Source organism: Protopterus annectens, chromosome 6.part0, assembly GCF_019279795.1.
Source record: "Protopterus annectens isolate FY-2018-M chromosome 6.part0, PAN1.0, whole genome shotgun sequence".
Taxonomy (NCBI): domain Eukaryota; kingdom Metazoa; phylum Chordata; order Ceratodontiformes; family Protopteridae; genus Protopterus; species Protopterus annectens.
In genome coordinates this window covers 329,046,546-329,061,664 of record NC_056737.1, presented here as the reverse complement: position 1 = coordinate 329,061,664, position 15,119 = coordinate 329,046,546, and the positions used below count along the sequence as shown (strand labels likewise).

At 37.7% G+C, this 15,119-nt stretch overlaps 1 protein-coding gene across 1 annotated transcript in view; it reads right to left on the bottom strand.

Moving 5' to 3' along the window:
• Positions 1–15,119, bottom strand: part of LOC122804301 (prostaglandin reductase 2-like) — a 332,343-nt gene that overhangs the window by 149,003 nt on the left and 168,221 nt on the right. Inside the window, exon 5 of the mRNA XM_044074091.1 lies at positions 1,164–1,334. Within this exon, the coding sequence (XP_043930026.1) occupies positions 1,164–1,334 (171 nt within the window). The remainder of the gene's footprint in view (positions 1–1,163; positions 1,335–15,119) is intronic.

The following is a 15,119-nucleotide window of genomic DNA, read 5'->3' as shown; positions in this document are numbered from 1 at the left end:
TGCTGGCATGATTGCATATTTACTAATAGAGGTTTTGGCTGCCTTCTCAAGGCCAGATTTAGGGCATACACCCAGTGCACCCTTTCAATTAACAAATCCTGCTGTGGAATATTAGTTCAATTACTTATTTCTACTTTCATAAAACTAATGCATTCTGTAACTTCCATTTTCTCTTTTACAGGAGAAAGTCACAGGTTTTCTCTGTGTTAAATCTTCTAAAATTACTCTTTCTGAAATAGCTCTTCTTGAGAAGTCTCATGTTCAGTCAAGCCTTTTCCTCATTTCAGCCTCTGATTTTTGCAAGGTTTTTTTCAGTTCATCTTAATAGCTACCAGCCTGCTGTTGTTTGGCTTTATATACTGTTTCATTGTTACACATGCTATAAACATCTCTTGAGTGCATTTGATTTTTTTTCTCCTAAATTACTGGAAGTCATCTCTTATACCAAAGTTGAAACATGAACTGCTTTTTGCTGAACAGCTGCAAGATTCTTCCCAGCCAGTTGTTTTTCTGCTCTTTTTCTGGCTGACTTTCTCTTACTTTCTCCAATTATTTATTTATTTATTTTTTCTGGTGTACATGCAGTGTAACTGATTTGATTTCCAGTAACTGAATTTTAACCAAACTGAAAACTTTTACTGTTTTTTCCATAGTGTTTCTATTTTCATAATAGGAGAGCTCTAATCAACCTCTTGATCAGTTTGCAGCCACTGTCCACACATTGCTGTTTTTGATATGTGACATTTACATTATTAAATAACAAGTGGAGGATTTGTGGATAATGAGTTTGAAGTGAAGTAATGATTTCCCAAAATTACATCATGAAAAGTTAAAGCACAGTGAGCAATGTTATATGGACAAGCAACAAGTACTATTTCTACAGATGTATTACAAACTGATGTAAGCTCTACAAAGCTCTGTAACTGCACTTGAATATGACTAAGTAGATGTTTGCTTCTGATGGGTCTGTATAGTACATGTACTTAACTGCATTCTTTTACAATATTGCAGTGTTTAGCCTACATTTCTATGAAAACTTTTAATTTAAATAATATTTCTTTAACTGTACCTGACTTAAAAACACCTCCTTGGGAAGACAGGAAGAAGAAGAAGGTTTAAGCAAATTCTTCAAACAGATTGTAATCTCACCAAGATAATTTTACCTGTCCAGCCAAGGAACCACATGCACCAGCAGCAGCACTAACAACCATAGTCTGATTGGCTCCAGGGGTCACAAATCCTTTTTCTTTTACCCCAAACAGAACAGTAAGCCCTGGCATGCCCACTGCACCCAGAAAGTAGGACAGATGCCCATCAACGAGAGCAGGATTAAGCTGAAGAAGAAAAAAAATTTACTCGAGTTTAGAAAGTATTTTCAGACCGTTATTTTTAAGTAGTACAAGCATCATCCATGGCTAATAAAAATTATCCCTTTACAGCAATTATGTCAAATAAGGCTCAAACATAGTAAATCCTTAGTCATCTATAATTGTGTGTTTATTTTTCTGCAGTCATTATTTCTTCTGCTATTTAATGCACCCTGAAGTAGAGTTTTTCAGTGTTACAACCCATAGACACAAGAAAGGTGACTAAACCACACTAGTTTCAGCACATCACTGGAATGTCATAGCATAACCTTGTCAACTAAGCATACAATAATCATTAGACATTTGTTACACACACCACTGTCATAATTCATACAGATGAAGGTCCAGTTTATTTTATTTTCATCCTGCAAAATCATTACTTTTAAAGAATATTTTATTTTTATATTACTGACAGTGGTACAACATTTAAAAAAAAAATCTGATTTATTAGCTTAGTTAGTTAACTAACCAGTTTTGTGGGTAGGTTCAGGGACCCACTTCACCCATGCGCTGGGGCAACACAAAGAACTGGATAAGTGGAACAGGGATAGAAAATATTTTAAACAAATATTACAAACACTTACTACACAACTCTTAACAATTAAGTTCTATACCTATAAAATATGCATTAATTTTCCATAGAGGCTAGTTACTTTCTGTAAAACATAGAAAATAATAATTTTTAAGAAAATGGGGAAACCCATCAAAACTAAGGTTATCAAACATGTTAATCAAAAAACACATTGGGAGTAGTTCAAACTAACTTTGTCTTGGTTGTTCAAATATTGAAGCTAGGACATGCACTTATTTATTTATTAATTGTAATGGGTTTACTGGGATGATCTGACTGGGCAAACCAGCTACCCCTTTTCAGTGGAGGCCAGGAGAGAAAAGTTCCATGATAAAATGAGTAAACAGTAAAACAATAGTTAATACATTTTAAACAATAAGTCTAAATAACATTTTAGGTCAATATAAGTTAGTTACAGTTTGAAAAAGATTTTTTTACACCACACATAGAAATAGTACACAGTAGAATAAAAAATGTCATTTGAGGACAGAAAGATGAAAACAAATTATTTATGACTGATCTATAACGCAATTTTTTTACAAAGCTTTATAGGAGAAGCTTCATGGCAGAAAATATTTTGTAAATTATGAAGTTGACAATAAGCATAGGAGTTTCTTTGAAGTACAAAGAGCAGTAGACCAGACAGTAGTTAAACTAGGAGGCGTATGAAAGCCATTTAGTGAGTAGAATGGCTATATAGAGAGTAGAGAGGAGCACTGAGGTTATCCTAGGAGAGGTCCAGGAGCATAGGCAAGTACATTTAGATGATGCTTTAAGTGTAGTTTGAAAGACATTTTGTTTTCTAATATTCTAACAATATTATTCCTCATCCGTGTCCATATTCAAGCACAACTTGGATCTATGGGTGGGAAATAGAAAAGGTACCCCAGGACTGCATACTGTACTACTAATGGACAGAGGCAGCTCCTAAATGCTTTATCTCATGTATAGGTCCCTCAAATTATCTATGGTATGATTCCAGTTATTCTCATTAGGGGTAATGTACTCACCATAACATTTCATCTGTGTTGTCCACTTTCATTCTTCCTCAACTGTTGGGTTCAGATCCAACCCTCATAACCAACTGAGCCACTTTTTCTAGCTCGTAGAACACTGAAACTCTCAAGCTCCTCCCTTTACCCATAATGCCCTAACCACCTTACATACCTCAGATCTAGCTTGCTGCCCGTAGACCTGTATAACAGTTAAGAAACATGAAATAATGGAATCTGGGACTCAAACAAAGGAACAGTGGTTCTTCCAATATCCTTTGATCTTCCAGGAGTAAAGAATGGAAGGGCATTGGTGTGAGGGAAGTTGAGAAAGAATGAAAATGGACAAGACAGATGGAACATTATGGTGAGTGCATAACTTCTTTATCTGAAGTTGTCATTTTCATTCATTCCTCAACTGTTGGGACAGAGTCCCCAGCTACTTAAACCCTAGGTGGACTGTAAGGAAGGATATTCCTGAGCACAGCTGAGGCAAAAGCTGCTTTTCCCCTAGAGACCATATCCAAATTGTAATGAGTAATAAAGATATGAGGCTTAGCCCAATTCGCAGCTGTACAAATATCATCCAGTGAAGTTCTAAACAAAAAGGATGAAGAAATGGCCATAAATCTAGTGGAATTAGCTTTAGGTGGTTTTGGTAAAGGCAAACCCACTTTTTTATAAATAAAGGCAATACAGTCAGTCAACCATTTGGCTAAGGTCATTTTGGAAACTGGTTTGCCTAATTTTCAATTAGAAAAGGAAACAAATAATTGGTCAAATTTCCTAATATCTTTGGATCTGTGAAGATAAACATTTAACTGTCTGTGAAATCCAACAAAAGTAATATATATTCTCCTTCATTTGAAAAATTTGGAAAGAAAACTGGTAGTTTGATAACCTGGTTAATATTTTACTCTGACACCACCATAGGAATAAAGGAAGGGTTGGTTCTTAAAGATACTACGTTCTTGTAGAAAATTAAATAAGGTGGCTTAGTAGAAAGAGCTTGAAGTTCAGACACCCTTCTGGCAGAAGTGATAGCAACCAGGAAAATAGTCTTCCAGGTCAAAAAAAGATAAAATTTTCAGCCTTCCCTACTTCTATCTCCACACTGCCTCTTGTTACCTAATTTTATACTGCTTACCCCTCTGTAAGCAGAAACTGTCACTAGTAAGATTAATATAACTTCCACTATTTATTTAATCTATCAAGGAACTTTAAATTACCTCAGATATGTTGTAAAATGACTTATATTATCCTTTACATCAATCCTTCTTAGTGTAAGTTCTTCTCATAAAGATTCCTTTTTTGTATTTTAATTTCCTTTCTACTTTCTTTGTTATATAACTGTATATGATATTTTTGTGCTACTTTTGGAGCTTTTCTCCCCGGGCCTCTACTGAAAATGGAAATATATCCAGTTAACAAATGTAAAACAAATAAATAAATAAAATAAAAAATCTGATTTAGTTGATGGTTCAAAAGGGGGTTGAATTAAGACCTGAAGAACAACATTTAAATCCCAAGGAGGAGTAGAATCCTTCAGAGGAGGTCTAAGTAAATACGTTCCTTATAAAAAGGCTTTGCACAGTTTAGAGGAAGCTTAGGTTTAGTTATTTACTCTTATATGAAAATTTTAAATGGTTGCTAATTGTACTCTGACAGTTGAGGAGCTAGTGCCTTCACTGAAAATTGTAGCAAAAAAAGTCAAGAACCTTAGAAAATGGGTGCTGAAAAAGGGTCTACATTCTTTTTATTTGCTCCAAAACAAATCATTTCCATTTACTTTTGTAAATTTTTCTAATGGAAGCTTTATGTGATGATAAAATAATGCGACGGACAGGGGAGGAGAGACCGGACTGTCTGGCAATCAATGGAACTGGAGAAACCATGCAGTCAACATGAGGCCTGAAATGTCTGGATGAGTCATGCCTAGCGGGTGAGACAGTAGATCTGGAATTGGATCTATGGTGGGTGTGGAAAATGAGGCCAAAGGAAAGTAAACCAGATCTAATGAGGCCAGTAGGGTTCAATGAGGATAACTGTGCTCTTCGATCGAGATGCTTTCTGGAGAGATTTGGGATTGAAGAGTATTGGGAGTTAAGTGTCAAGGAGACTGGAGGACCAATCATGAAGCAGACCATCCTTTGGGGACTTCTTCACTAGGGGGAGCGGGGCAAAAAACCGGCTGCACTTTTTGTTGAGGGGAGATGCAAAGAGATCACAGCATGGCTGGCCCTAAAGATGAAAAATTCTCTCCACCACCTTCATGTTGAGAGACCACTCATGAGACATTAAAATCGACCTGCTTAATTTTTCTGCAATCATGTTGGATTTTCCAGAGACCACTCATGAGACATTAAAATAGACCTGCTTAATTTTTCTGAAATCATGTTGGATTTTCCTGGAATGTGTGTTGCTATCAGAAACTAATTGGATGAGATCGTCCATTTCCATACCCTCATAGCTTCTCGACAAAGAGGGTAAGATCTGGTTCACCCTTGTTTGTTGAGGTACCAGACTGTTGACTTATCTGTCTGAATCACTACTCCCAGTTGGAAGGCCTTCTTGAAAGGCCTGCAATGCTAGTAGGACAGCTCTCAGCTCCAGAACACTGATATGCATGTTGGCCTCTTCGGGAGACAACGTACCTTGGACCATCTTTCATAGGAAGAGCCCCCCACCTGATCTGAGAGGTGTCCATGGTCACTGTGGCCTTGTGGTGAGGGAGAACAAAGGCTCAGCCTTCTTTATTTGACTGGAATGGATTCAACAAAGAAGATCATTTTTGCAAGCTTGCATTATTTTGATCTGACTGAATAATGGTTGATTGACAATAGACCATTGTGTTGTGAGTGTTCATTGAAGGATTCTCATATAGTGTCTTGCCAGTGGTACAAGAGCGATTGCCGGTGACATTGATCCAGTGCTTGAAGCATCAGATGGCTGAAAGTGAATGGTTTTGAATGATCTTTTTGACCTGGGATTGGAGTGTTTGAATCCAGGACACGGGAAGAGTAGCTATTTGAGTAACTGTATTGAACAGAGCACAGATAAATTCCAAATTCTGAGTTGGTTTGAGCCGAGATTTGTTGTAATTGACAGAGATTCCCAGATGAGAGCAGAAGTGGAGTAAGTAGTCCCAAGCTTGGATTAGATGATGCCTGGTTGGAGAGGTTAGAAGCCAGTTGTCTAAATATAGAAACACTCAGAATCCCTGCAGTCCTGAGTGAGCTGCAACAACTGCCATACACTTGGTAAATACTCTGGAGGCTGTAGTGAGACCAAAGGGCAGTACTCTGAATTGGTAATGACTGGCTCCCAGCCAGAAGCATAGATATCTCTTGGATTGCCTGTTCATTTTTATGTGATAGTACGCATCCTGAAGCTCTATTGAGCACATTTAATTATCCTTGTGCAGAAATGGCAGAAAGGACTGAACCACAACCATCTGAAATTTTGTGTGCTGAACCAATAGATTTAGTTTGCCAAGATCCAGATTTGGTCTCCAGTTCCCTGCCTTCTTTGGCATTGAAAAGAATCTTGAATAAGTTCTGGACTCTCTCTCATCTGGGGGACCTCTTGGATGACCCTTTTTTCTAGCAGCTTGTTTATTTCTAGGGTTACTGCTTCCCTCTGATTTGAATCTTCTTTGAAACCAATGGAGGTGGATGGGAAAATGGTATTATATAAACTCTGGATATTATCCTCTGCACCCATTAATCTTTTGTGATTTCTAACCAGGCTCTCTGGTGCAGGGATAGACAGCCCCAACTGCCTCCAGAATTGGAGAGTTGGGCCTCCTGTCAGGAGATCTGATAGAGTCCATCAGAGAAGGCATCTTTGGATCCCTAGTTATGTGGACCACTTCTGCCATGGGGATGGCATCTTCTATTTCAGTTACCCCCTTGCCTCTGGAGGAACTCTCTCCACATGGGTCTTGGAAGGGACTCTGGGATTTCTTGAACCACACTTCTCATCCACTTTGTTGGTTCCTAGAAAAGGACTATTGAGGGGTCAAAAAGCAAAAACCCACAGCAGATTACGAATTTTCCTTCCTGCTCACACTTAGAGAGCATATCGTTAACTTTGGGGCCACATAATAAGGTTTCTTCAAAAGGAGCAATGACAAAGGATTTGAAGGGTTCCACAAAGTCACATAAGTCCATCCAGGTATGTCTCCTGAAGGTAATGTCTGAACCAGCTGCCTGTGAGGTACCTTTGGAGACATGAGAGATAAGCCTCATGGAAGAATTCAAAATAAAGGGTAGGGTAGCCATCTGCAAGGCAACAGTACTCTGTAGCTTGGAGGATATGGTCCCAGAGAGAGATTTTGAAAGTTCCTTAATCAAATCCCCCTGGAGTCTCGTAAAATATGCAAAATAATTCAATGACATAAGAGTGAAGGTTGCTGAAGCATAGACATGTTTCCCAAATCTCTCCAGCACTATAGGCTCCATGTTGATGGGGGGTGGACAGGGGAACTTTGTTCTGCCAGTTTCTTTTTATTGGCCACCTCTACATCCATATCATCAACAGGTAGTTTTTTACTCCAGTGTGGTCTATCCTTAGGTGGTGCCAGGACCCTATCTGTCCTCTTGGTGATCGGCTCTGTTGTGTCAGGCTCTTTCCATGCCTATCGAGAAACTACATCAATGAGTTCGTCTATAGGCAGAGTCACCCAGGAGGTTGATGGGACAGCACCAAAGGCCTCCAGGAATACTGACTCCTCCTGGGAGGGGTTATTGGAGGACCAACCACCCGTTTGCTTTAGGAGTGCTAAGATGTCTCCAAATCAGAGATCATCGGGTGGTGATCTGGAGGTCCCTTCCCCTTCATCAAAGTCAGTGTCCTTCATGACAGACTCTTGTGTAGAATCTAAGTGCCTCCTTTTGCACTTCCTTTTCGGAGGAACCTCCTTGGTGGGATGCCTCAGGGAGGTGTCAGAAGCGATAACTATACCCTGCTAGGTAGTCTGGAGACTGGTTTGGTCTGGTTGCCCCAGGGGAACAGATGACTGAGGCTCTGGACACAGAAATGAATGAGATTGGGAAGTCAGAATCAAAGAGGACAGAGAAATCTGAACTCTGGGAAGAGAGAAGGCCCTCTCCACTACCTCAAAGGCACAACTCCCAAGAGAAAGAGAAACCAATGGATACATGAAGGCAGGCTTATAGATCATTAGTTACCCTGTCCTACAGGCAAACTACTTAAGGTAGGAGTCGAAGCTGGGCTATCTAGTGCTGAAGCTCTGAGGGGTAATGACAGCTCCAAGTATGGAGTTGAATCCACCACCTTGGAGCCATCACCAACACTACTGCTCTAAAGTGCTTGGCACCAGTCCACTCACAGACACCATCAGAGTGGAAGATGCTAATATTTTTGGATCCGATGCAGCTGACTCCAGGATTTTCAGATTTTATGGCTCTGAAACCATAGGATAGATCAGAGAAGGAGCTAACAAAGGTGATGTGGTACTGACAAAGGTCTCTGGACCCAATGGCGTTGGAGCTGGAAGAGCACCCATCTGTATCTGTGTCCGGAGAAATGTATTCATCATCCTGTCCGTGTCTGGTTTGGACAGGCTCCTGGAAGACTGAGTGAATAAGGCTGTAGAGCAAGGTCTAGAGCGATGTCATGGAGAAGCCAAAAAGGGCAAGGGGAGCCAAGAGTTGACTGACTCTGGTAAGAGCTAAGATGAGTGGATCCTAGGTGACTGCTCGGATCTAGGTTTTGGATCAAAAGCAGTCAGTTAGAATGTTTTTGCTTGCTTGGGAGGAGGCTCGGAGGTCGGTGCTGAGGTCAGCGGTCAGATCCGGAGATATCTTACCAAAGTCTTTGGAGTGTAGATTCCCTTTTTTGTCTAACCTTTTGGGGATTTGAGCCCCAGAGACTGTTGAATCAGATTTAGAAGGCAGTAAACCTCTCAGAATCAGCTTGTTCTTTTGGTCAATAAGTGCACAGAAATTAAATCCCTTGTAAATATCACAGCTGGCATGCAAATGTGAAGGTCTCAAACAATATACGCATTTGAAGTGCACATCTGACTTTTGGATCTTGTGGCCACAGGTAACACACTTTTTTAAAACTTGGTGGTTTCTTAGATATGTTGTAAAAATTAATAATATTAAATATAAAAATATATAGAGATTTAGATATATTTATTTATTTTTTAAAGAAAGAAAGGAGATGGAAAGGGAGAATACCAACAATGGTAATTAGAAAGTACTTAACATATGGGGAAAAAAGGACAGAATACCAGCAATGGTAAAAAATCTTCTCTAAAGAGTAAGGAATTTTAGAGAAAGTGTACTAAAATATAAGGAATAAAATGTAAAGACAATTATAAAGGTTAAAGACATTATTAACTCACTAAGATAAATCACTCAAGAGTTTTGCTTTCCTAAATCTGAACGTTATGGCGGCAAACGAGATCTTAGATATGTAAGGTAGCTATGGCATTATGGGTAAAGTAAGGTGCTCAAGAGTTTCAATGTTCTATGAATTAGAAAAAGCAACTGGGCCAGATCCGAACCCAACAGTTGAGGAATGAATGAAAATGGCAACATCAGATTACACAATTACCGACCATAGGATGGATAAGGCCAATCTCTAACCAAATGGGAATTGTTAGTTCAAGCACAAAAAGAGAAATTAGCTAGGATTAAATAGGCTCACAATAGCAGGTAGCCTAGTAGGTATCTATGAACCTAAAAGAGAGACGTATGGAATTCAAGGTTTTAGGGAGAGAAAAGAGGAGTACAGGGAGTCTCTAGCGACACTGTTTGATTTAGTTTGAATGAAGAGCATAGTGATATTTTGGACATTAAAGTTAGAGAATATGGCTTAGGCTTTGACATTTGTCTGGGTCATATATGAGCTTATATGTCATGACAAGATGTGAGTAGGTTAAATAGTGCCTTAATCCCAGTCACTGAAGTTGCTTTAGTGTAAAGGCAGTCATGTGTCTTATAACAACAGTTGGCAGCAAATTTTTCAATTTTATTATAGCACTGGTCAACTAAGGAGAGTTGATCGGATTTAAACTGACAAGTATGGGGGCTGCAAATAGGTGAGTAGAAATGAAAAGAGATGAGACAATGCTTATCCTAGCTTGCTCTGTTAGGTAGGGTTTAGCTCTATAGAGGGCTTCCAATTTTTGATGGATTTTCTTTACAGCCTGTTTAATGTGGTGGATGAACTTTATGTTTTCATCAATGGTAACCCCTAGTAGTTTGGCATGAGCTACCATTTCTATAGTGAAATGAAGGAAAGACTGTCTGAATATAAAACTTCTCAAACTGTTTCAAAAAACTGTAGCGTTACATGACAGAGCACTAAGTGAAAACCTAAGATTTTCTACTGTACCAGAGAAACCAGAAGGAAAAGCCTACATTAATTTTATGAAAGTACCAAAAAGCAACCAGACTTGTATTCCACAGCAGGATTTGTTAACTGAAAGGGCACTCTGTGTGTATGCTCCAAATTTGGCTATGAGAAAGACGTCACAGCCTACAATAGTAAAGATGCACTTGGACCAGTAGAAAGCACTGCTTCTAACAAAATTGTGGAAGAAATGAAAAGTATTATCAACTGGGGGCACCATTTATTTATTTATTTCACATTTGGTTACCAGGAAAGTCCAACTGGACACAAGTCCTTTTTCAGCGGAGGCCCAGGGATAAATGCTCCACATATAACAAGAGAACACTACAATTTCAACATGTGCAGCTAGATACAAAAGAAGTGATCGGTAGAATACAATTTCACAAGTACAGTAAGACATTTAACATATATGTATTAAATACAGTTTAGTTAACAAGTCATTTGACAGAATTGCTTGTATGAAAGTATGAGAAGTTTTACGAACATAGAATATAGCATAAACAATTCCTTAGCAACGAAAATAGGTAGCACAGTAGCATACATCAGGTATCTGTAAATAGAACTAGGCATGAGTGTAGGAAGGAAGAGAGAGGTGCTAGTAATGAAATAAGTCAGTAGAGGATGAAGTAAGGGGTAGTGTAAGGAAGTGGGATTACTGTAAGAGGGTCAGAGGAGGAGTAGGTAGAGTAACTATGGAGGTTCTTTGTTACCATAAAAAAAAACAAAAAAAAACCCAAATGTGGATTCCAGAGTGTTTGTCAAAAATGAAAGAGAATCAAGTTTGTCCTGCAATCAGAGGATAACAAGAGGCAGGTGTGTGAGGTACACGTTGCTATATATAGCTGTTTGAGTACTTTTCCAGGAAGATCAAAGACATTTCTGCAGGCTAAGGATGAAATATCTGGCCAGCAATCAGAAAGGAACTCTGCTTCTCACCACCAAAGCCCACAGACAGAACTTGCCTGTAAAATATTTCCACTGTTCCAGAGAAAATGATTGACAGAAAATAGCTCAGGAGCTTACTAGAAAAATCAGCAGTACACTGCACTTAAACCAGAGACTAGTGTTGGGCAGTTGAGATGAAAAGGAAGATGACCAGCAATAATGTGAAAGTAGGAAATAAGTGGAAGAATTGCAAAGTCTCATTTCCATAAGATGCAGATTGGACAGAAGAACTATGCTTCTGCAGTAAGTGGTTAAAAAGACTGGAAGTTTCTGTTTTTTTTTTTTTTTAACAAGAAACATCTTTATTGAATGGTCACATATAACATAGGCAATCATTAATTTATATAACTGAAAAACTGTATTGACAATTTTAATTGCAAACATTACACATCACCAACCATACTGACATAATTTTAGTTGCAAACATTATACATCACTTATAATCATTGTCAGTCAAACATTATATAGCTCATTCAAATCCCGCCTTCTTTTAAAGCTCGTTCCTCTTCTGCATGTACTGTTCCCACAATTCTCATTTTTTTATATGCAACTTCCTCCTACCCTTTTCTAAAGATCCCAATTCCAGTTGTTTTACTTTGGTTACTATATTCACTACTTCTAGTAACATTGGTTTAGACTTTGATTTCCATATTCTAGCAATTACTTTTTTTGTTAGCCACCAGAATTAGACTCAGCAAGGCCTTAATATGTCTAGACATTTCAGATTCTCTATCATAGCTCAAAAAATGATTTCCTTAGTTATACCAATTTGCTTACCTAGTATCTCTGACAGAGCAGTCTGCAGGGAATCCTTAATGTCTGCCAACTCATTACACTCCTACAAAATATGTTGCCATTTACCTCTTTTTCCCCATCACATCTCCAACATTTACTGTCTACCTGAGCAAAATTTCTTTGGAGTCTGCTTGGGGTATAGAAATACCTATGTAAACACTTCCAAGCAAAGATACGAAATGTTCTAGACTTTGTTGCACATTTCAGAGACATACATATATCCCCTCCATTGTTCCTCTGTGAATTGTTTATCCAATCTCTCTTCCCAATCCTTTCTAACCTCCTCTGATTGATTATTCTAGTTATCATGTAATATTTTGTATGTTTACTATTTACTCCTTTTTTAATGGTGGCTTCTGTCCTAGATTCTGCTACAAACTCTACCAGTGCTGGTCTTTCACTTAGGATCCCCCTTTTTCTTTCTTTTTACCTATACTCTGATATCAATCCTTCATAGGGAAGGCAATCTCTATCCTGCAGTCGAAATAAATTATTGGCCTCTTCCCATTCTAGTACCTTTTCATCTCTAATTATTTGCTCCCAATATCTTGGATCTTTTGCCAGTTTTCTCCAATAAATTCCAGCCCCCTCTTGCCTGTTATCTGTATCCCTAACTACAGTCATCCCTAATGGCAGTATCTCCTTTCTCCATTCCCATGTTGGCTTAGTTCTTAGAATACTTTCTGCTACTTTATGAATATAATATTCTGCATGGTTATTCCTACTGTCATTAAGGATCTGCGTCTGAAATCCCAGTCTCTCCTTGTTTATTGAGCTTCCCCTGTTTCATCATCCTTTTCCACTTTGAATTATTGGTTTCTGCTTGTACTGTGTATAGCAGCCTTAACTATGTAACTCAGAAATACCCCTTCAATTCAGGTAATCTCAAACCTCCTTGTTCAACTGAAACAATCATCATATCCCACTTGGCTCTTGAAGCCTTCCCCTCACAGATAAAAATCCTTCAGCTCTTTAGTAATTGTTATTCGCAACTTCTTCTCTGGTTGATAAAAATATGCCTGACCTGTGTATAAAACTAAAGGGACTAAAAACATTTTAATCACTTGAATCTTGCTATCCATATCCATATAACAGAGCTTCCAATTTTTCAGTTTTTATATTATCTTTTGTTTAGTGTGTTCCCACGTATTCTTAGCTGCCACACCAGAATCCTTTTTAATCCATTTCATTTTATAATGTCTCTGTAAATATGGATATTGCTGAACCAATTTGTGTGTATACATAATTATAGATATTGCCTTTGTTTTAGCTTTATTAATTTTGTATCCCAAAAATATTTCAAACTGCCTCAATATTCCAAAACACTGACATGTCTTTTTCTGGTTTTATCAGGTATAAAATATCATCTGCAAATAGAGCCAAGCTTTTCTTGACTACCAAGCCAATTATATCCTTTCTAAATTCATGCATATTGTTGATGTAATCCTTTATTTTCTGCTTAGCATTCTGCAATTGGTCCTCTTCTTGTTCTGTGAGATTCCCCCATTCTGCAATATTTTAACATTTGTCATTCCCTCTAAATAATTCTTGTTACTTCTTAACCATATCTCTCCTTCTTTTATTTCTACCCTATTTTTAAACTCCATTTTAATTTTATCCCACTCCGTAGCTAAATTGAAATTTCTATCTTCTCTAATAATTCCCCAAAAAATTCCACTACCCATTCCTTAAATTCCTCTCTTTTCAACGGATAGGTGGGAAAGCAAGTGTCGCATTTTTATTTCACTGCCCTGCATGTTTATTTTAGTTATTATTCTTGCATGATGCGAAATAGTTATTGGATGCATATCAAAACAATTAAATACACATGTTCCTGTGAAATGTAAGTTCTGTCTAGCTTAGTCCAGTTTTTGAATCTTGGGGAATAATATGTAAATTCATTCTGAACTCCTACTAATGAATTCACATCTTCTGTGCTAAATATATTTATACATTTCTTGAAAAATCTACCCTCCTTTACTTCTTCACTGCTGCAAATCAAATTTCAGTCCTATCCATAGGTAATATTCACTGCTGAAAACTGATAATTTTTTCCAGAATTTTCTTAAGCTCCATTATAGCAGTTTTGAGTAGTCAGTGAAAGCCGCCTCTGTTGCCAGTAACCCCTTAGTATGACAGATCTATCATTATTATCTTTTTTTGTCACTATTGAAGGTCTTCTGGCAATTAATATAAGTACTCCTCTTCTCCTTTGTCCCAGGTATTCCAATGAATAGCCATCCTGAAAATGATTATCAAATTCACATGCTCAGTTCTTTCCAAATGTGTCTCCTGTAGCATAGCTATTTGCACTCTACATTTTTAATATAGTTCATATTCCCACCTTTTATTTTATAACAGCTTTTAAGTATCTATCTAGTTCCAGCTTTTGTGTTACATGCATACATTAATGTTTGGTAGGTTGATCTATTATACAGTTGTTTCTTGTAATATCCATTTGAGCCTATGTCACATCTTATAAAACTTTTTGTTTTACTGAAACCCTCAAACAAAAAAACAAAAAAAACAAATACACCCCAAAAACATATTTAACTTAATATTAACACACAAAACCATATGTATCTTCAAATATTGATGTTTTACCCTCTTAATAGGAACAATTGTCCCAAACTGATAGCCACACTTACAGACTGGGATTAACCTAAAAGGAAAGTTATCCATGCTAAGATGCATGGTACAGCCTGTGCTTCTTCTTAGTGTTATTTGGTTTTGTCTGATCTTTATTGCTCTCCCAGAATTGGAAAACACTTGAATACTTTCAGAAACAATATCTTCTACCTATTGAAAGAAAGATTATCAGATTGTCCACGTGGAGACTTGAGAACCAGATACAGAGTTGCTTCTACAAGCATGTATTTATTTATTTGCTAGAAGAAGGCTTTATTATAAATAAATCTATGTTCTTTTTTATTTATTTGCTTTCTCTTAAAACTTATTACTAGATTAAACCAAGGGCCTTAATCCAGTAATTCCCCTATACAGGGATGAGAAAAATCACATAAAAATTTCCTGGATCACACTCTTTGGACCAGACTTTTC